General features: G+C 40.8%; 1 protein-coding gene across 1 annotated transcript; it reads left to right on the plus strand.

The window, feature by feature from the left end:
- Positions 1-31: 31 nt before the first annotated feature.
- Positions 32-22,956, plus strand: LOC146459549 (uncharacterized). Its single transcript, XM_085089452.1, has 20 exons — positions 32-234; positions 373-426; positions 4,420-4,509; positions 5,298-5,389; positions 5,740-5,907; positions 6,105-6,165; positions 6,659-6,870; positions 7,400-11,794; positions 12,875-12,948; positions 13,866-14,007; positions 14,592-15,610; positions 16,069-16,156; positions 16,865-16,951; positions 18,154-18,194; positions 18,988-19,068; positions 19,785-19,851; positions 20,959-21,035; positions 21,588-21,648; positions 21,781-21,850; positions 22,641-22,956. The coding sequence occupies exons 1-20, from the start codon at positions 155-157 to the stop codon at positions 22,675-22,677; spliced, it is 6,996 nt and encodes a 2,331-aa protein (XP_084945578.1). The 5' UTR covers positions 32-154; the 3' UTR covers positions 22,678-22,956.

The raw sequence follows: 22,956 nt of genomic DNA on the forward strand, positions 1-22,956 counted from the left end.
ACGATGTCATGTATGACACAGCAAATTGTAACGAGAAGGACTGGTGTCTAAAGTGGTTTCTGTGGGCGCGAAGTTCAAGAAATGGCGCCTTTTGTTTATTGGTGTTGAAATGGTTATTTTAAACGTTTTCTCATCGTTTTAACGCAAAAAATTGATGCAAATCATGACTGTGAAGGTAAAGGATGTGTTGGACGCCCTTCAGCAGATGCAAAAGAGCCTTGAATGCTCAATATGGTAAGAAGATGATTTAGCCAAGCGCAAAGTTCTTATGCAACAAGTGACGCCGTGTTCATTTCAATTCTTAGAAATGTTGGTATAAGTTTAAGCTTAGCCTTCATCCCGTTATTTTGAACTTTAATATCTTCCCTGTAGTCTTGAGCTGTTGAAGGACCCTCATTCAACCAAGTGTAATCATCAATTTTGTGGGTAAGCGATAGTAATAATAATCTGAATAATTATACATGTATAAAGCTTGTGTAAAAACCTTGATGTACACCGTACCCTCAATGGAGGACAGATGTCCTTGGGACAGTTGCTGGATTCCTTTCAAATTTGCGTGTCTTACTCTCCCCGTCATTATTATGACCCTTTACCTACAGCTCCACCTCCCCCCCTTCCCCCAGGCAATGTTGAAAAGATCTTAGCGAACATCAACACTTATTTTGCTTGTGTAACGTCTGTTCAACCCACCCAGTTCAACATTGTTTGGGGGGGAGGGGGGAATTACTGCGAAGTTTGCTGCTATTGCGTTTACTGTCCCAGCACTTTTAGCCCGCATTGTCTGAAAATCACTCCTCGCACAAAAGTAGCCCAAGCATTGTGAGGAGTGAAGAAAAGTTCATTATAACCTCGGAATGGAACTTCGCAAGGTAGTATGATATATTTGGTGCAATGATACAGGACATTTTCACTAAGTTTAAGCACGTGCGGGCGGACTCAACATAGGCAGTTCGTGAGTGTGACGTAATCATTTTGCGTTCGAAAATGATTGTCGTTAAAGAAAACGCTTGATATAGTTATAGCTCGTATCTTGCTAACTTTTCCGGTGGAACGCCTGCAAGTATAATGGTTTATACACAGGAAATAGTCCCTCAGAAGAAGGCTTTAGCGTGGTATCTACGAACATACGGCCGATACAAACATAACAATAGATTGCGTGACACCGAGTCGTGATCTACAAATGTTCAATTTTCAATGCTCCCGTTCAGTTCTCGGCTACTTAAGTGGAAATTTCTCGGCTATGAAAACTGAGTCATTATCAGGCTGTGTCTAAACGGTAATGAACGTTTGTTCCTAATGCACTGTGGTTGTTGCTGTGTAAGTAGTAAAGCCACCAAGCTATTTGCAACAGGTCTCGCCCTGAACAGCGAAGGAAATGTAATTAAATTAATCCTTTCAAACATCCCTTTAAGGCGAGAACTGTTGAAGAAATAGTGTAGTGATGTAAACCTCTCAACTAAAACATGCCCTTTACAATGAAAATATGACAAACACAACTGAAAGGCATATTTTGTGGCCGTGTGTACAACCAAAGCATCTACAAATTAGTTTGTGAGGGTGAGAACTGTAGGTGAGAACTGTAACACTTATTGAAACGTAAACGACCATTGAAAGTCACGCATCATGCCAATTACATGGCATGTACATCAATTGCTGTGATCTCTAACGGCATTTTCTAAACTAATAAGGCAAAATAAAAGCCACAGGGAAGCAATTCCTCTTGCTCGGCTTGTGGGATTTGCTTCCAAAAGTGAAAAAATGCCCATCGAGAATTCATCATTTCCGTATTTACGTGATCGGCAGAGCCGGCTTTCACCAAAACAAGTGGCGCATCAGATGTCGCAAAGAACGGGGTATCTCCGGCAAGTTCTATATCCCTGCTGCAGACATTTTTCGGGGCTGGTAAATGAACAATGTCACCTTCTAAAGCCTGTAGAAGATCCGCCCAGGCGATGACTTGTGGGTGCCAAGGAAAATCATTGACAAATATTACCTCCGCCTCTTCAGCCCCAATCCATGCAAAAGAACCGGTCGCAGGGTTCAAATTCGTTGCCTTCCCGCTTCTAAATAAAAAAATTTCAGCCATTTCGCTCTCTAGAGCAGATGCCTCGCATGCCTATAACAGTTAATACGCGCGGGGCCTGGGAAGGAATGGGCTGCCAAAGAAAGCCATAGGCCAGGGGTATCGCATGCCTTGTCAGGGTAACTTGTTATTTCTGCCTTAAAACTGTGCATCCTATGAGTGTTTTCAATCTCCTAAAAGCAAAAACACAGATATCTTTGAAAAACCAGAACCTACTAAAAACAGGAAGTTGTTATCAACATGTTTTAGGAAATAATTATACTGAACTCTGTTATCAATGTACCCTGACGAAATGATTTGGACGTACCTTGCGATGCGTAAAGACCGATTTTACCAACAGTATCACATTTTCCATTGCAGGATACAATATTTCACAGGGTCTTAAATGCAAATACAGGGTAGTTGTTATTTCCTCTCCCCAAGTCAACCTCAGACAATGGAGGACAGATGTCCTTGGGACAGTTGCTGGATTCCTTTCAAATTTGCGTGTTTTACTCTCCCCGTCATTATTATGACCCTTTACCTATAGCTCCACCTCCCCCCCTTCCCCCAGGCAATGTTGAAAAGATCTTAGCGAACATCAACACTTATTTTGCTTGTGTAACGTCTGTTCAACCCACCCAGTTCAACATTGTTTGGGGGGAGGGGGGAATTACTGCGAAGTTTGCTGCTATTGCGTTTACTGTCCCAGCACTTTTAGCCCGCATTGCTGGTCTGTTGCAATGTTTTTCAATGTGAGATCGATTATCATTTGCTTGACGCTCGCATTTGCTCAAAAACTACTTGATACGCAAGCTTAATGTGTGGATAAGTGAAACCATTTGAAAGCACATTGGGATTGATATTATTTAAAGGTGCATTAAGTTTTACAATAAGTGTGTTTAAAGTTAGTCGTGTAATTATTACACGACTAACTTTAAACACACTTATTTTAACATAATTGTTGAAATGTGGAATTCGATACCGTAGATATTAGACTATCACCCAGTCTCGCAGCTTTTAAGTCAGGAATGAAGAAGTTTTTAATGCTTTTATAATTTAATTTTGTTTTGATTATTATTATATATTTATTTCTATAGTTTAGCTACTTGGTGATCTGTCTTGTATGGAGTGTTCTACTCTTTTACAGATTATCCTTATGGCTTTTTTTTCTTTCTTTTTTTAGTGTATATAGATTTACTGTGCCATTAAATTGTAATAAATAAATAAATAAATAAATAAATAAACAATGTACAGTTGTAGCTTTCCTCAAATGCTATCTTGCCTTTTGAACAGTTTCATGTTCAACAGGCTTATCTTGTCTGTTGCTTATTGGGAAAAGTTGGCACGGTTAGGCAGGTCACCATCCTTGTTGGGCCAAGTTTGGTAAAATTTCAGCACAATCCCAAAGATTACTTCTGTTTACTCAACTTAAATTCTATTCACACTTGCCGTTTTTTGGAATAATTATGACAGTGGTGCATGTACAATGTATAATAGGCCTTATCACTGTCTTCTATGCCATTTTGACGAGTAGGCAAACACGCTTGAAATAACAGTGTTTGTATGGAAATCCGATGTCAAATAATTTCCATAAATATCGCTTCTGAAAAATTCATGAATTGGAAACTTTTGGCAATAGGAAAACGATTTTAAGAAAAAGAAAATTGGAGGGATGTACATGTAGCTGTGCCAGAAAGCGTCCAGTCGAGTTTTGAACTTTCCATACATTTGTCTGTATAGCGAACCAGCCGTGAACTGCTACTAAAAATAGTTCGCAGGAAAAAATACAGGAAAATGTATGGAAAGTTCAAAACACGACTGGGCGCTTTCTGGCACAGCTACAATGTACATCCCTCCAATTCTTTTCTTAAAATCCTTTCCCCAGTTCCAAAAGTTTCCAACTCATGGTTTTTTCAGAAGCGATGTTTTATGAAAATTGTTTGACATCGGATTTCCATACAAACACTGTTATTTCAAGCCTCAGTATGCCTACCCGTCAAAATGGCGTCGAAAACCGTGATAAGGCCTATCCATGTAGGGGGTGATCTGTCTTGTATGGAGTGTTCTACTCTTTTACAGATTATCTTTATGCCAAGCCAAAGTGATAATACAAAATGGAAAAAATTGCCCCAGTAAAGCCAGCGGCACTTTCTGTTAACTAACGACAAAATTTTGGACAGTTGAAATGCAGAGAAACTGCAGAAATTTGTGTTAACTAGTCAAAGCAGTTGGTTTTCCTGTGGAGTTCTTGCTACATGTACATGTGTCTGTCTGGGAAGCAATTTTCATACATTGTGTATCTTCTCAGAGATCAAGATTTGCTTTTAACTCCCCTATTTGTTTATTGGAAACAGTCAGTGTATCAAGCAGGTTCTTGAGAAAAGCAGCAAGAAGTCAAAGAACAAGTGGTATTGTCCACTCTGCAAAACCCCAGTTTCCAAACGGTAGGTTCCTTTCAAACTCGTCTCTGTAAGGGTTGAATGCAGTTATTACGTACATGTACATTGTATGTTTGCAAGTTTGGAGAAGGACTGTGGTCAATGGGATTCCACTACATACATGTACGAGCTAGTGAACAACTAAGGTACATAAGTGTAGAGTATTTGCTAGCTAATGCCACGGCTCGAGACTAATGGTAGCCAACTAGTAGAAATTAATTCAGTGGAAATTAATTCAGTTTCGGCTTTTCACTGGCTAGTACATGTAAAAATTAATTGTAAAGCACTGCAATGTCAAACAAAATGCAAACCAAGAGAAGAGAAACTAATAATAATTTTAATAGTTTTAATTATTAAAAAACAAAAGCTGTTAGTTGATTTCATAGACTTCTTTGCTTTAATTAAAACAAGAAGTTGAAAGAGCTAAAAAGGAAACAAACAATTCACTTTTCTGAGTTTTGCTATTACGAAAGTGACAAATGGCAGAATCTGCTTTCCGCAACATGTCAACGAAGCTTTTTTTTTTTACTAGTAGTAAAATTGACTTGTTGCTAGCCACTGTGCTGGTGAGCTAAAAAGCTTGTCTTGAGCCCTGTTGTGCAGTGCCTATTTCCTCTGGAGTTGGGGTAGGGGACTCTTAAAGCAACCTATTTTGTTTAAAAATTAACAAGGGCACTGGAATAAATTTGGAAGCCCAAAAATGCTAATCACATCAATGTAGGCCTGGAAAGTTAGCTACACGTTCATGTAATAATTACATGTCCAGTGAAGCAAGTTTATTTATTCACTTGCAGGAGCCTTACACCAAATCCTAAACTGAATGAAATTGTTGCTGCTGTACGAAGTTTACAAGGAGCTGTTCAAGATGATACAGGAGTATCAACAGGTCAGTGTACTGTAAATAATTGATAATATATTTTTTTGAACTCATTTTCACAGTGCGACGCGCCTTACCGTGGCCACCCGACAAAATCTTTTTACAAGTTAGCCAATCAGGGCATGCAAATTTGATTAACAGTCAAACCACCTTGCAAAGTCCTTAGGGAAGTGACGCAGCAATGAATTATTGAAAACATGTCGTTTTGTATTTTATGAACAAGGAGGAAGAGTAATCCTGATTGGCCAACTTGCAAAAAAGGTTTTTTGGGTGGCCAAGGTAAGGCACGTCACACTGTTACTTTTACAGTGTAATTCCTTGAAAACTACATGCACACTCTTTTTGTTGCCTTGTTTTAGGTTCTCCACCTTCACAACCGTTGAAATCATGCCTGGCTGGTAGTCATTCAGGCAGTGGTCAATTATCCAATGCTTACCCTAGCACTGTTCAAAAAGGCACCACAAGTGGCAGGGGCAAACGGAATAGTTCAAGGAAAAACCAGTTCACTGTTTTCATAGACAATGATGGTATGTCAATTGATAAATTTCTTAAGAAGATTGATTATCATGCTGTGCACATGCATTACATTCATAACCTACATGAAGATATATGTTTTTTAGTACTAATCAGTGTAATTGGGGACAGTCTGCTGTAGCATGCCCAAAGCCATTCTTAATTAATTTTAACTGTCCAATCAAAATTAAATTGCTTTTTTGTTTTATAGATAATGCTGTTCAAGCTCTAGAGAGTCACCAACCTCAAGTAGTAACAAACACCAACATAAGGTAAAAATAAAATATATTGTTTAAACATGCCGTACAGTTGTAGGTGGGATTTGCTCGTACCGCAGAATGCATAATTATGTGTACAATAGTTGTTGTTCTTGTAAGATGGTGACATGTTGTTACTGCGCTTATTAATGACACGTGGCAGTTGAAGTTGCATTTTGGAGGATATCAATCAAAGAGCAGCTCAGTTGAAACTGTTTTGTAAATTCTGACAAGATTTAAAGGCAAAAGAAGGAAAAATTGGCACTTTTACCCACTTACAGAGAGCAATATCCACCAAAGGGCTGTTTCATTTCTTGTCCGATTGTTCAAAGAGTGGATAACTATGTCTTTATCCAGTGGATAAGTGGATGTTCAGTGGATAAAAATGTATTGGTCAGGAGACCATTATTTTTATCTTCTGAATAATGTCATCTGCTCTTTGAACAACCAGGCCCTGCCTAGTGGACATATCAATCACAGCTGTATGTGTGTGTGTTTTTTTAATAAGGTCATCATTACGGCCATCAACGGTAACACAAACAACAACAGATAACACAAAACCAAGGAAAGACGCCATTAAAAAGTCCACAAGGATGACAAGAAATTCTAGAAGATTAGCAGAGAAGAATCATACAGGGGAGGAAATCAACAACAAGAACATCAGCGATGAACTGCTGCATATGATAGACACTATGTCATTCCAACCAGTTACCAACGAAGGTCAGTCTTTATAATCTTTTGCTCTCTACAGTCACTCAAGGGAAATAACTGTAGTTAGATAATTATGTTGTACATTAATTTTTGTCTCTCCATTACCAATTGAATAGCCCATGACAGCTACTAAGTGGTTTCCTCGTAATATCTAAACTCTTGAAAAATTTAGGCAAAGTTCCAGAATCTCGGCGTTTGTAGGCCAACTCTCGTTTTCTGAGCTTGCTAGCTGTACATTGTACATATATATGTACACGTATGTTTACAGTGAATGTATTAGGTCTCAGTCGGCTCTTGGTGTGAATGGAAGTCTTGAATTAACATTTACATGTACCATGCAGCACCCCTGCTGTGATAATGGGATGTCTGAGTATGAAGATGTCTGTTTATAAAGAGAAGTTCACTTTTTGTTAAGTATTGGCCACGATTTGTCAATCAACAAGTCATTAATTGAGTGTCTTGTCTACTCAACTCCTTGTTACATTATTTTATGTACTTACTTGCTCGCTTACTTTACTTGCTCCCAATGCACCTGCAGGTCCAACAAGCCCCTCTGGAGATTACGTTTTGGTTCCAAACACACTTGAATCAAACCCAGAGCAAAACTCCATACCAAGCCTTCACTCGTCTGCCTCAACAAAGAATGCAAGCGCAGTTGGCGAAAAAGGCTTAAGCTGTAAAGGGACTCGTGCTTATGAACAACAAGAAAGAAATACATGCCTGACAACAGTAGCTGAGGCTGATTCGTCTATCATGGCTAGCCCTAGTGCAGCATTCTGTGAAAAGAAGAGCTCTGTGGTATGTGAGAATGTAGGAAGTAACAAGGACAATGAAGAGGCCGTGTCCAGCACAAGGTGTGATTCTCTCGCTCAGTGTAGTGTGGAGACCATGCAAAGTGTATCTATACTTCAGTCTTTGGATTGTTTTGAGGATATACATGGTGAAGTTTGCGAGGTGAGCAAAGAGGGAGCTGTTCACCAGAGTGAAGATGATACCTCCCAGCGCGTTTATTGTAGCAACCTGGTCTTAAACGAAACGCATTCTGCAGCAAACCAAGACGAACAGTGTGATGCAGTGCTAGATGGTGTTTGCAATGAAAGCCAGGAGAAACGCAATCACAAGCATCAGGAGGATACTTGCGAGGCTGTAAAAAGCGACATGGTAGACTCAAATGATACCCGTGGTTTGGAAAACCAAGATGAACCTTGCGATGAAGTACCTGGTGGTTTCACTGACAATGAGGCCCGAGAAGAAGATAATCAACAAACTGAACACATCACTGGCCAGGGTAATGGAACAAATAAAGTCATCTCAATCGAAAGACCAAAATGCGTTCTTGTAGAAGACCAAGAGAAAGCATGTGTTAAAGAATCGGATGATGTCTGCTATCAAAGCCAAGACGGAGATAATCACCCAAGTACCAAAGATATCTCGTCTCAAGGTGATGAAAGGAACAAGCTGACCCCAGCTGAAAGTTGTGATTCAGAAAATAAAAAGGAGCCATTTGAAGCCAACAAAGAGAAGCTCGGTAATAGTCAACGATTTCCTGAGCCTGCCGATACAACAGTGCCACTTGAAGGCGCCTCAAGCATTGTCAGAGATCTTCCTGAGCAGAGCTTAGACTTTGAGGGTTTGGTTTCATTACTTGATGATCCGTCTTTGAGCAAACCCCTAGGACCAACAGAGGAAGCCAAATCCGTCGACAAGAATCCAAATCTGGGTAAGCCGGAGAACGAAAGGATTTCACCTCGCAAAAAAGGGCGTGATCAGGGGGAGGCACCACAGAATGAAACCACGGATGCCTTTAATTTGTGTGACCGTGTAAAGCAAAGACAGAGAAGACAGACCATTCAGATGCCGTTTAAGACAAGCAGTCATCCAAACTCTCCTAAAAGCTTGGGTGAATGGAAGACAAGGCCAAAGAAGCGATCGGCGGATTCTGTGATTGAAGTTAAAACGAAGGAAAGGCCAAGTCCTGAAGGAAGGGCAAAAAAGAAGTTCAAAGCATCTAAGAGTGTGACACCATGTGAGGCCTCCCCTGTCATAGCAAATAATACCAAAGAACAGTCACAAGTCGATAGTGGAGATTCTAATGATTGTCAAAAGACAACGATGGACATGACGACCAAAGGTGATGAGAACGTTGGAGTTGATAGTTACTCCTGTTCAAGTGGCAGAACTGAGCTCTCAAATGAAGTGATTCCACCGAGCGTCTCGTCCTCAGATACCTCTAACTCTCCACTCATCAATCCGATGATTGCCCATAGTCATACTAACCAGACTTCCCGTGGTCAACAGAGAGGGGACACAAGGGGCAAAGGAGACAGGGGCTCACAGAGGGAAGAGGAAGATGGCCTGAGGGACATGGGCCAAAACTGTACCTTCATGGACGAGGACCCAGTCAGCATGCTGAAAGGCAAGGAGAGTTATAGAAACGAAAAAGGAAGCAATGCCCAGGCAGAATCTCTGGAGAATTCCTTTAACAATAAAGAGTCAAGCACTAATTTCACAACATCTCAAACCTCCAGTGCAAGTCAGAGCCCTTTTGTATGTACGGCTGCTTCACAAGGACACACTTTGAAGCATTTTATCTCTGAAAGAAAAGAGTGGATGAGAGCTGATCTGAACGAAGATTGCGAAGATATAGGCAGCCCAAGTAGAGAATCGCTAACACGAGGTTGTAAAGAGTCTCACCAAACTGATATAACCGTTTTCGCTACTTGTGACAAAAGCTCTCAGTCCTATAAAAATGCTGATTTAAACAGTAACGAACAGACAGCTGCTCAGGTTAATATTGAGGATACCTCCGAACTAAGAAACGTCTTGGGAAGTTCACAAGATCTGAGTCCAAAACAGAAACAGTTGACTCATTCCCCCAACGCGAACACACCAAACACCAAGCAAAAATACGAAAGGAAAATCATGGAGAAACGCCCTAATCAAGCTGCTCCATCTGATGCGAAGACAGTTGAGACATTGACCCAGGAAGGCCAGTCTTCAAGCAATACTCCAACACAGAGTTCCCTGGATTCTCAGGAAATTAATGTGATGACGCCTTGTCTGTTCGGAAACGACAGTTGGGACACTCCCGATAGGAGATTGAGCCAGAAGAGGAGTAGAAACCAAAGAAGACATAGGGTGGACTCCATTGCGGAGGACTGTGAAGACATGCCCAGGAATTCTAAGACTACTGGGCTTGTTGAAGACTCGAAAAAAGAGAATATCACGAAATTAAACCATGTTGTTGGCGAAGCTGATGTCGAAAGGATGTGTACGTTGGACGAAAGAAAAAGTAGAAACCCCGAAAGTTGCCCATTTTCTGGCGAGAATCACGCATCTGGTAACGACAGAGAGGAGTTGACATCAGATGCAAATCATGAAGGAACGCAGAGTTTTAGAACCAGTCAAAGCATTTCCGTTCTTCAAGATTTGGAATTTCCTTCACAAGAGCAACGAGAATGTGAAGATTACGACGACGGACTTGATAATCATTCTGCAGAGAGTTCCAACACGGAAGCAAAACGTGCGGCGAGTTCTTGGGCAGAACCGCTTCCAAAGAAACCAAGACGTGAGCTGCATTCATCAGCGCAGGAAATTGATGCAAGTGTTTCATCTGAACTTCAAAGAGGTCGCATTACCGAGAACACGAACAACTCAGAGCATACGGAGAGTGAGGTCATACCACCCACACCACCTATCCATCCTGTTTCCAAGAAAGTTCTTGGTTCTTTTTCTCAGTCGCCTTTAAGAGAGTCGCGCTCAAAATTGAAGCTGCACAGGAACGATGAGGCAATAAAACCCCAATACGAACGTCTAGCTGTAAAGCAAAAGAGGCGGGCGAGGAGCCTTCGTTGTTCCAAGTCTGCAAGATCACAGGATAACAAAGATGATGGAACTGAAACGGCTCATAGTTCTGTGGGGAATGAGTGTAATGAAGCCAGTGTTTCTTTACTAGCAGACCATTCCAGTTCGCCAATGATGGAAAATGCTGAAAACAAGGGTTTAAATGGTGTTGACGGAGCCGAGTCTGGAACTAATCTCCTTTCTACTTGTACAAATAAACGATTGGTTTCATCACAGGATAGGAATACAGCGAATGTAGTGAGTAAAACGGATGTTACTCCAAACAAGTCACCAACTGATTTGACAAAGCGTTCAAGGTCATGTTACGAAAGAAAAGCGGTTGGAAATGTTCAAAAAGACTTGAATGATGGTCCTCTTTTGCAAGGGCGCATTAACAGTCCAGTTTGGCGAAATGAAAGCCAAAATGAAGAGAAAAACAAAGACTTCCAAGAGGATAGTTCACCTGAAGAAGGAAGAACGAATTCCTTTCCACGCAGTCCTTTCAAACAAAGAGGGGACGATATTGGAGATTCATTTGATTGGTCAGGGACTCGGAATATGAAGAAAGACCATGAGGATTTCCAGGCTAGCTCTTCATGTAAAACTCTTGATAATGGTGATCATAAAGACGACAATTCAATAAATGTCGAAGATGGCGATCGCCTTGGTGCTTTGTCAAGTGTGGCAGAGGCCAAGCGAACTCACCGCATTCTTGTAGATTTGAGAAAAGCTAAAAAATCAAAGGAAAGAGATGATGACTGTTTTTTGGTGGATGATGATGATGATGATGATGATGATGATGATGATGATGATGATGATGATGGGGATGGCTTCAGTGTTGGTGATGAAGATAGTGCTTTTAATGAAGATGACGAGGGGCGCTCACCTTGCGCAGCCGATGACGAAGAAGATTCCTCGGGTGACGAAGCCTTACTGAAGCCAGTGTTCCTTCCTAAGGATTCCATATCACAAGCAGATGAGAATAGCTGTCCAGAGGATGCCGAGGATAATGACGAGGAGGACGTGGCGGCATTCTCCCAAGAACTTATTCCAGCTGAAAATGATGACGAAGATGAAGACGAAGTCACTTGTACGTACTTACTGTTCTCGTCTAATGTTTTAAGGGTCAGGGCCGCCGGGGTTGCATAAATCATCTTAAGATAAGTGGAAGGTTTCTTCAACCATTCTACGTTCCGAAGAATTTTGTTGAGCTCTGTATTGGATCCCTCAACTGATGGCAGTTTAATGAGGATAGGGGAACAAAAAGACAGCACGAGAAAATCCTTCGAAAAGCACCCGCCTACAGGGAACGACTGCAGAAAACTCCCACTCATCTTAAGATGATTTATGCAGCCGGGCCTAAGATGGTATTTTTGTTTAAGTATTCTAAATGTAGTGGTTGTTGTTATAACTCCAATCGGCTTTTTTTCTTTCTAAAACCAAAAGAGCATTTTATACTAGTCTGTACATATTGCATGTTCAGTTTGAAATCAGTCTGGTATTTTTAAACCTCAGCTGCACAATAGACCCTTCTCCAAAATGCCGGCAACAGATTTGAATGAGTTAAAATTGAACTGAATGAAAAACTGATACCAGCGTCAAACCCCCAGTCATACTAACGTATGTAAGTTTTTCATTTTTCAACTTACATTTTCTCAGCTGATATTACACCTGATACAGTATGCTGAAACTTTGCAGGGTTACTAAAATAAAAGTTTTCTTTCTAGTGCTGGTATAGGCTTTTAATTTTAACTTATTTGAATTTTCGGTCGCCATTTTGGAGAAGGGTCTATAGAACTCCGTGCTACATGAATATTTCCTTTATCAACAGAGAGTTGATAACTAAAGATAAATTGGTTACCATAAGAGATTCGAGTGCTGACGTCTCGAGCGTTAGCCCTTCGTCAGAGCGAATCGTTTTGCTAGCGCTCGAAACGTCAGCACTCGAATCTCTTTACGGTGGCCAATTTACCCTTAGTTATCAACTCTGTTGATGAAGGAAATATTCGTCTCTACTCCCAACCGACGCAGCACCATAGTTTCTTTACAAACTAACCCCCTTATCCATCTGTGTTACATGGTCGATCGAAGCAAACTTTCTGCATTTAAACTGATTGCAGCATAGTGTTACCCTGAACATATTCTAATGTTACATTCTTTTTCATTTTAGCTTCTTGTAAACCTCTGGACAGCACAGGAGCTTCTTCAGTGACATTTTTGTCAGAAACTGCTGCGTCAACCCAGGTCAGTTTCCGCTGGAGTTTCTCTTTCTTGAAAAAGCTAAATGCAAAGACAAGCAAAAACTGACGACAAAAACCGAAGTTTTTGTGTTATCATGACGCTATTGTCATGGTAATCAAGGTAAATGAGTCAGTGTTCTGCTGGTGTGAAATAGCGTCTGGGAGTAAGTAAGGAATGGACCCTTATCACTCGGCGGCCATGTTGAGTCTCGGGGGGATAAAAAGCTTTGTTTTCGCACGGAAGCCTAATAAAAAATTAAATAAATAAACAAATAAATAAATAACCTTTATTTACCCTCGGCAGTGTTTATAGCACAAGTGCTAGTGGGGCCGAGCATTAAACTTCATAAAGAAATCATAAATTGAACGTAACGTGGTTAAAAATCCCAAGTGGTAGAAGGCAGACCAGCTGGCTATTTACAAGCGTCGGCCAGACGCGAATTCAGTGCGAGGCTTTCCGTGCAAAAACAAAGCAATATGGCCGCCGTGTGATAAAGGTCTATAGTAGAGGAGGAAAGGCTCAGTGCTAATGGACAGTGGCGTTGTGTATTATACCGTACAAGGGGACTCTTACGGTGTAATATTCACTCCACGAGTGAATTTCCAGAGTTCAATCATTCATGCTAATTTAAAAATGAATTCAAGGGGCGGTTCCATGCCTGTGTCACTGACTGAATAACACATTCTCATTTACCAGGCTTAAATCAGAACATCACCTTTATTCCATTGTACATATGCCACACATTGACATTCCAATCCTAGCAGTATGCAGGTTTTTTGTCACATGAACCTAGTTTAATGGCCTTAGCACCCACGAGTCTCCTGTAGCCCAGTGATAGAGCATCTGAACTAGTAATCGGAAGGTCTTGGGGTTCGACTCCTGATAGGAGCACTCAGATTTTTTATAATTGCTTCCGATAGAAAATGGAGGTGCTACGACAGGACGTGGAAGCGATGGAAAAGGAAATGGAGGAACTGAGGGCCTATCTAGCCAAAGCTGACGAGAACAGAGACGGAACCGATATTACGATTGAAGATGATGATACGGACTATGCAGAACACGGTAAGTGCTCGAAACAATGTTCGTTCATTTTCGCGTCGTCTTCGAGACTATGTGTTGTGCATGTCCTTGTGTGTTTGTTTGTTTGTTTGTTTGTTTGTTTGCTTGCTTTTTCTTTTCTTTTTAATAAATATGACATTACGAAGTTCAAATCCCCACCAACAATTCCATTTTCAATAACATTAGCAATAGTCGATGTAGTCACTATTTTCCGCGAGCCTGTCAGTTCATTAAGCAACAAAGTGCGTACGTTTTCGGGTTTGATACGACACTGTTTAGGTATAAATATCTCATAGACGATGCACTCTTTAGCAATCCGAAAGTATCGATGCGACGCTTAATCAGAAAAATTAAAGGGCGAATTTCGTTACTTTCGAAACGTAATGTTTTTGCCTAACAAAAAGACTTTTCAAAAAGAATGCGATATCCTGTCCATAAGAAAATATTTTCTAGTTCTTGCCACAAAACTAACCAGCAAAGCTTACACATTGGTAAACTAGTCGTGGAAAGGAAGGGACTGTTCATCAAAATCAACTTACTGTAGGTTCAATCATTAGGTAACAACGTGTTTGGTAATGTTATTTCAGATCAACGCGATGAACCCGATATACAGCCGTCCCTCACTCCGCCTCCACCGCTAACACCCAATAGGATCCCTCCCATGCGTCAGCTTTCCACCCCCCTGAAAGATGTCTCACGCTACCTAGATCAGGAGGGGCTGTCCTCCGATGAAGGAAGTGAACACGAAGACGCTGAAATTAATGATCCAGTGGACGAATTTGAGTTAAGGAAAGGTTGCAGTAACAAAAGGGACTTGGGCGTTGCAGATAAGAATGATTCACGTGAAAAGTCTGCAAAGAAGCGTCCTCTCTCTCCAAGGTATGAAGACGACGGTTTGAGCATCACAGCGGTGGAGCATCGACAAGACGAAACGCCGTCCCCGCCTCGTAGCAATCGTTCAGTTGAAAAATCACAGGAAAATGAAGACGACAAGTTAATTGTTCTGGATGACAGAGACTCTCTTGATTCAAGGACAGGTTCTCTGCTGCTTGTGAAGAGGCGGAAAGTTACTGGTGACCTCATGCCCAAGAAATCTCCAGTTGTCAGTTTGCTGTTTACAAAATCAGGAAAGAATTCTGAGAAAGACAGTCGTTCCCCTCGACCGGTGGTGCAGTCTAAAAGCTCCTCGCCTCTCATGAAAAAGACTTCTTCATTCATCTATTCACGAAAGCATTCTTCAAGTATCTCGCCAATCAAGGTACAGGACCGCCCCAGGTCAGAGTCACGTGACTCTGTGTCGCGTGGCAGAGTGTCACGTGATAGTATGTCGCGTAAGAAGGAATCATGGGAGAATGAGACGCGCAATAGTGTCTCACCTGGTGATAAGTCACGCAAAGGGGTGTCACGCGGGAGTGTGTCACGCAGCCCTGTTACAGGCGAGAGGATGTCTAGTGGTCATTGCAGTTCACCTGATCTCGTGCTTACAAAGGTTAAAGACGTGACAAACACCAAAGTTGCCAATGAAAGAGAGAACAGAACTTCTTCCGGAAGTGGGACAACTAGGCAGCTGTCGTTTGTGGCGACGCGTCTAAACAGACAACAGCTGGTAAGTATCGTAGAAAATAATCTTGTGAACCTCATTATGAAAGCGAGGCTAAGTGCAAAGTTTTTATTATAAAAATTAGTTTTCATTCATATGCAAACAAAACTTATTTTCATGTGAAAAGCTTTACACTTAGCCTCGCTTTCATAGTGAGGTTCACAGCAACTCGGAAATGACCTATTGCGTTTCCTTGGGTCTTGAATGTCCCTTAGTCGCTAAAAGAAATACAGCAAATTTCATCTGGAGGTAACATCACAAAGCGATTTGTCTGAGTTCAACATGGATTTACTATTCCCAGTACCTAATTATCCAGCTCAATCGCTGGTAAACATTCTTCTTTTCGTTACATACTTTCTTCAGCAGATCGCCACCTCCTCGATATTAGTTTGGAGACGAAGAGATTAATGCGTTTCTTCATTTGATTACGCTCTCGACTGTTTTTCTGTTGTTTTCTGTCGCAGGCTGAAGCGCGGGCTCTCGCAGAATCGTATGGCGGGAAACTTGCTAGTGAGTTCAACAGCAAAACGAGTCACGTGATTATGGCAACAGGTTAGTGTGCTAGATTTTCTGTTTGTATTTTTTGGGTACAAATGAACGTGGTGCCTCTAGCACTAATAACACAACTGATGGATCAGAGAATAACTCTGCAGTGTATGTTAAAGTGCTAATGTGAACCCGTGAATTTCCCGCTGAGCGTTAGCCCTAGTAAGGAAATGGGAGATCGCAAGAGGCAAAGAAAAAATCTTTGATCCACAGCCTCCGGATTTGATCGTAGATGGTGGTAATTGCGGCAATGTGAATGTGAAGGATACAAATGAATGTTGTGCCGTTAGCATATAGCACTAAGGGCATGAATGATTCCCGCCAAGGTCGGAGATTTTTTTCTTTGCCTGGTGTGATCCATCCTGGGTGACCCACGGGCAGTTAGTCGGATGGAAGAGGATTTTCGTGGGCAAACGTTTACTGTTAGAACGGGAGAGCCCCTGGCCAATTACTCTTACCGAACCAGTTCCAGAAGCATTTGAATTCCCCAATTTTGATAGGCCAGAAAAAATTTTCTGAAAATCCCTTCCACCCGACTAACTACTTAGTGTAGACTTAATAATGCTTGGTAGAATTTTGAATCTACTTTACAGTATTAACTGTTTTTGATGGTTATTAGTTATCGTTTTCTAGCCACATCTCGCCGACCATTTTTGACAATAAAAGTTGCGAATCGACGGAATTCAAACTAATCGTTGCCTTGCCTTCATCTAGATGAGAATATGCAGGTGACACGTCACAGTTATACCATGAAGTATCTTCTGGGTCTTGCCCTTGGAAAATGGGTCGTCAGCCACCAATGTAAGTTTGTAAATGATCAGTATTTTTTTTTTTAAAGAAAGGATTTTTATTAGCTTTACGTAACACTAATAATACAATAATAAGCACTACTAACACTAACTAACACTAATTGCGATAATTACAGTACTGACTGTACTTACAATATATGCTTACTATACTAACAAATACGCTATTTACAGTACTAACAGTATCTTCACTACTAACTTTTTTTATACAATTTTATAACTTACATTACAGTAAAAAAGCAACTTACATTGCTCTACTAAAAGGTACCTAGATAACAACCCATTCACACACTTTACTTTTTATTTTTATTTTTTATTAATTACAATGTTGCAGTATGAACAGGTAAGCGAAAAGAAAAGAGCGAAAGAAAACAACGACAACAATAGAACAACAGCAAAAGAGTAGAGGAAAGCGATTCAAGGGGTCTTTCAAAAATAACCAATGATCAGTATGCTGGCGAAACATGATGCACTCAGGCTCATTAACGTTTTATTGTGAAGCACTAGGGCGCTAAACATTAGACGCGTTATACGCTGTGCGCTCTCGCGATGCGACTGCTTTGTTTGTGGTACAGGACATGGCTAACTCGACAAAATCGCGGCACTCACAGTGATTAATGCTAGATTGCTTTCAGAGTTAACCTGTTGCTCTTTCTTTCTCCTTTGTATTTATCGTTTTCTTGAGCCCGCCCCGAAAAGTAGCTCAAAAGCTTCCTGTGTATTCTCAGGTGGTGTTTCTGTGAATTTTTCGTTTCAGTAAATGATGTTGTTGTTGTTGTTGTTGTTCAAACACGGCCGGGCTTTAGTCCGTTTTCTTTGCCATGAAGGACTACCCCCACCCTGTCTCCACCCAGCTGGATGGAATGCTGCTTTATCGCAGGTCTAACCCCAGTACTTTTATCCCGTTCTCATTTATACACAAGGCCTCAGGTGTTCAAAGAGTGGACAACTTTATTCAGTGGATAAATCGCTTTCTGGCGAATAAAATGTACTGCAACTTATACATTCTAGATCTATCCGCTGGATAGCGATTTACCCACTCGGTAACGTAATCTACTGTTTGAACCATAGGTAGTAGAGGGGACTAACTATGTTTGAACAAACTTTCCGCCTCAACAAGCTGATTTTGATGTTGTATAAAAATATTGATGATAGTATTTTGATTTCTGTAAATCGTGCTTTTTTGTATATTTTCAGGGATAACTGCTTGTAAACAAGCCAATACCCTTGTAGCTGAGGTAAGTTAACCTGGCAGCAGACTTAAGTTTACTACTCCACGGAAAAAGAAAATCGGAGCAAATTGGATTTCATTAGCTGTTGTCGTCTTTTCTTCAAACGGCTCCATGTTCGTTACTGGTTATCGTTCTACTTCCTGCCTCGATGTCAAACCCTCCTGCAACTTACCTTGCAGGTTAATACTACTCAGTCTTTCTCGATCAGCTAGGAAATACAACTTGTAATTTCTACTATTGTAATCTCTTTGAACTGCGGATACCGAAATGTCGCATTAGCACAACGAAGATGGCTACTTGTTGTCACCGCCACCGGAATAAGGGCTTCTTCATATGAGCCCGGTAGGCGGGACGGATTTTGTCTTCTGTTCATATGGGAAATTTAATCCCGGTTACCGAGATGAAAAATGTCCAAAAGGCCCCCAAAATACCCATGGAACCGCGTTCCGACTTGTCAGCGACCTTACAAGCCATGCGCAGTTGAAAATGTTTCGTCCCAGACAGTCCCGGTATCCGGGCTGGAGTGTTCATATGGGAAAAATTTCCAGCTCGGTTACGGAGATCTCGGTAACCGGGCCAACCCCCCTTCTCAACCGAACACATCGAAATTTTTCTAAAGAAAAGAGTGGCGAGGCGAGATCTCGGAAACCGGGCCAGCCCGGTCGACCGGGCTCATATGAAGAGGCCGTAAGTCTGCCTTCTTAAAAACTTAACTGTCTGGCACTGACTGAATTTCGCCTTCAGTCGATTCTGCTCACTGAGCTGCAGTCAGTTCTCACTGAATGATGATGTCTTTCAGGCGGATTATGAAGTAAAAGGAGATCCAGGTCTAGGGCAGGCTTCTATTCCTCGCAAGGCAAGAAAAGCTAGAGCTAACAAGGTGAGACACGGCTTGAGATTGCTTTTAAACAGGTCTATCTATTAATAAATGAAAGACCTTCACACTTATGTACGCAACTTTTAAAACAGCTGCCAAAAGAAAGCCAGAACAAATTCGAGATCCGAACCCGTGACCTCTGCGATACTGGTGCAGTGCTCTACCAACTGAGCTTTCAAGCAACTGGGAGATGCATGGTCATTTTGTCGAATCACCATATTGAAGGACAGTGCCTATTAATGTTACTGCGCATACGTTCTGCGCATCTCGTGATACTCGGTTTCCTATGGGTGGTGCCAACTAATACAGGGATATTTTTGTGCGGTTTAAAACTATTCGAGAAAAGCGGAACTTAGCAAGTGCTCTTGGTATCCAAAATGAAAATTGGTAATCATCCATTTTTCAGAGACAATAAAGCTTCAATTTGGATAAAAAAAAAAACGCCATGCATTGCTTGGTATTTTACTGCTTTTTAGAATAATTGTGGCTTAATTATCTCTAAAAAATGCATGGTTATCCCCAATTTTCTTTTTGGATTTCCATAGCCCTTGCTAAGATCTGCTTTTCCCCCATAGTCATAAACCGCGCAAAAATACTTTGGTTTTAGTAGGCACCGCCCTTAACATTTATTCCACGAGCGCGCGTTGAATAAGATGAATGCGGAGTGATGTTAGACTGTATTTCATTCGTTTAACCGAACTGTTCGATTTTTTTTCCAGGAAGCACTTTTATTTCATGACTTTGACGTGCTTTGTTTTGGTGGATTTGGCGCCGCGGTCACTAAAGGTAATTTCCTTAACATAAACAAAGGCCGGAAAAGATGTCTGCTCTTGCAGGCTATTAGGTGCGGTTACACTAGCCATTTTATCCTTGGGTAAATGGCTGTTGCCCATGGGGAAGCAACTTTTTGTGTGTAACTGATTTTCCCAGAGTGAAATTGCCTTCGGGGAATTTCCATGGGTACGTCAAAAAGAACAAAAGAATTTCCCATGACAGTTCCCGAGGTAACTTCTATGGGTTAATAACAACCCAAAGTGGCTCAACCAATCATGAGAAAGTGAAATGTGCCAAACACTAAAAATCACGTGTTGTTTACGTGCTGTGTTCATCGTAAGGTCAAATCCTACCCGCCACTGTATTTCAAGCTCCACAACAATCAAAACATGGCTCACTCTTTCCACCAGTGGTCCAGAACCCCAGAACCCCAGGGTCATTTCCTGTGCGCCGTAATGACTTAAGTACTGTTTCTTATTTTGCGCTACGAGATATACTGAACGTTGCCAAAAAGACATTAAAAAACGTTGTCCAGTATTACAAAAAACCTGCCACCTAAAAGATGTAAGATGTAGGTAGCCCTTGAAGGTCTTAAATTTGTAATTTGTTTTTCACACTTTCGTGGCGATGGACCATCCACTTAAAGGAAATTTGTGATTACATGTACACTGTATGTCCAGAAATTAATATAACAGCTGCAATTTATTACAAGATAGAGGGGGGGGGGGGGGGGGTTGGCCTCTTTTCTTTAAAATGGTGAAATAAGACCTTTTAAATTTAGCTACAAAATAATTCTAGAACAACGAGAGGAAAGAAATCAACTCAATTCTTGAAAGGAATATCTCTTGATCTGTTCCAGCGCATTTTGGAAACAAAAATGCGAGAACTTGAAAAACGTTAGCCTAACATTTTTCAAGTTTCAATCCATTCCGACCTACTCTGTCTCTGACTAGAGGCACTAATCGACAGTTTTATTGCACTGGGGTGATCATTTATAACAAAACTAGACATTTATTTTCTCGTTTCTGTTGACAGACAAACGGTTTTGGGTTTTCAAATGACATCTAATTCTCGTGATACTTCCCCTTTAAGTCATCATTCTTAACATTTCTGTTACAGAACAACTCAGCCAGCTGTTGAAATTTTGTGGAGCACATGTCTGCATCGATATTGAGAATCTGAAGAGAACAGAAAAGGTTTGCGATGACATACAATGCAATAGTGTGTTTCTCCTGTGTAAATTACAGAGCTTAAATTTGTAAAATATTACAAAATAATGATGATGATGATGATGATGATGATGATGATGATGATGATGATGATGATGATGATGATGATGACGACGGTGATGATGAAATGATGGCGACATGAACGCGGTGAATTTCTATCATAGCGTTCTTTTAATGCTCACATCCATAGACTCCCAAAAATATCTGCAGTGGCCACCTCAAAAGGAACACTGGCGTGCTGCTCAAAAGCTTACATTTCAGTTGTAGCAGTTGAACAGTTTATTCACATCAGACGCAAAAGCAACGTAACGTTTTCTTTACCTGCACAGCAGATAGCTGTGAGAAAGTTGTAACTTTTCTTACTCTGCATGAGTGAAATTTTGAGTAGAAAAAAAATGAGAGTTGTTTAATAGGCCTATTCTGTGCTAATTTCGTTTCAAACGTTCTAGAAGTGTATCTTAAAGGATTCTTTAATTTGTCCTTGTTTAATAAATTTCATATCTTGTGTTTTGCCTTAAGGGTCGTCGAAAGGTTGTTACAATCGACAAAGAGACTCGCGACAACGTCGACAAAATAAAAGGTGAAAACATTTCGGGCCCGTTTCTTTGTGTTATGTTGTGACTGTTGCTTTTCTGTTGATCTCGGCATTTCGGTTTCTATCTCAACTCATTTACATAATTTACCGGATACTAAAGTCTCCTTTATGTTACAGCGATCTGCCACCAGTTAAAAACTAAACCGGTGTCTTTGGAATGGGTCACAGATAGCATTGCAAATTACAAGTGAGTAACGTCATCTTTCACTTTTTATGTCCAGGGTTCGTACGGGTCATGGAAAAACTGGCTGGAAACTCATGGAATTTTAGAATTTCATTTTCCATGCCTGGAAAGTCATTGAATTTAGGTGTGGGTTATGGAAAGTCGTGGAAAATGATGTTTATTAAAAAGTACAAAATAAATTGGGGCTTTTTGCGAAGAAAATAGCAAAAACAGACCCAAAATGAAAGATGATTTCCAAGAAAATGGTCAAAGTTAGGTCATGGAAAACTTGGAGAAGCCATGGAAAAGGTCATGCAAAGTCATGGAATTTCAAAACCTCAAAAGAGTACGAACCCTGTTAATGTTTACATTAAAATATACTTTAATCCCAGGAACGCCTTATATTCATATCCTTGTTAAGTTGCGCCACTGTAGAAGGCCCGCTGTTCCAGACGTTACTGTGGTTACGTTACACCAACAGCAACATGGGCCATTTCCGAGTTGCTTTGGACCTCATTATGAAAGCGAGGTTAAGTGCTAAACTATAGTTTTCATTCATATGCAAGTAAAACTAATTCTCGTTTGAAAAGCTTGCACCTAGCCTTGCTTTCATAATGATGTTCACAGCAACTCGGAAATACCCTATTCCATAATTGGAGGGAGAAAAGGCGTTGCTTTGCACATTACCCGTTATATATGAAGCTACCCAGTCTACTTTCATTTTCGAGCCTCCTTAACCTTGCGTGTATTCTTAGTGCATTTCAATGTTCTTCTTGATCGAAAATTGATTCTGTTTTTCTCGCATTTGCTGCAGGGTTCAAGATTTGAGAGACTATATAGTGGAATTATAAACAAGAAATAGGAAGACATGAAAGGCTAGCATACGTTTGATAACATAAAAACGAAAATCAATGTATGAACAGCATTTAATTCAATTATGATCAAGTGCTGGAATATGCACCAATGAGCTTGTAGTATAGAACAAGAAATCATAGGAAAACAACACTACAGTTCTAAACATCCATAAATTCCGAATATAAGCCCCCCCCCCCCCCCCAAAAAAAAAAGAAAAAAATCACAAGCATTCTTCTAATAATAATTTTGCCTTGAAGACAAGCCCATATAGACCC

The sequence above is a fragment of the Pavona decussata genome, unplaced genomic scaffold (assembly GCF_977016875.1).
Source record: "Pavona decussata unplaced genomic scaffold, jaPavDecu1.1 SCAFFOLD_219, whole genome shotgun sequence".
Taxonomy (NCBI): Eukaryota; Metazoa; Cnidaria; class Anthozoa; order Scleractinia; family Agariciidae; genus Pavona; species Pavona decussata.

Coding starts and splice junctions, on each gene's coding strand:
- LOC146459549 (XM_085089452.1), top strand. CDS start 155: ATGCAAATCATGACTGTGAAGGTAAAGGATGTGTTGGACGCCCTTCAG. Junction 12,949..13,865: donor AAACTGCTGCGTCAACCCAG/GTCAGTTTCCGC, acceptor TGCTTCCGATAG/AAAATGGAGGTGCTACGACA. Junction 21,649..21,780: donor CAACGTCGACAAAATAAAAG/GTGAAAACATTT, acceptor TTTATGTTACAG/CGATCTGCCACCAGTTAAAA.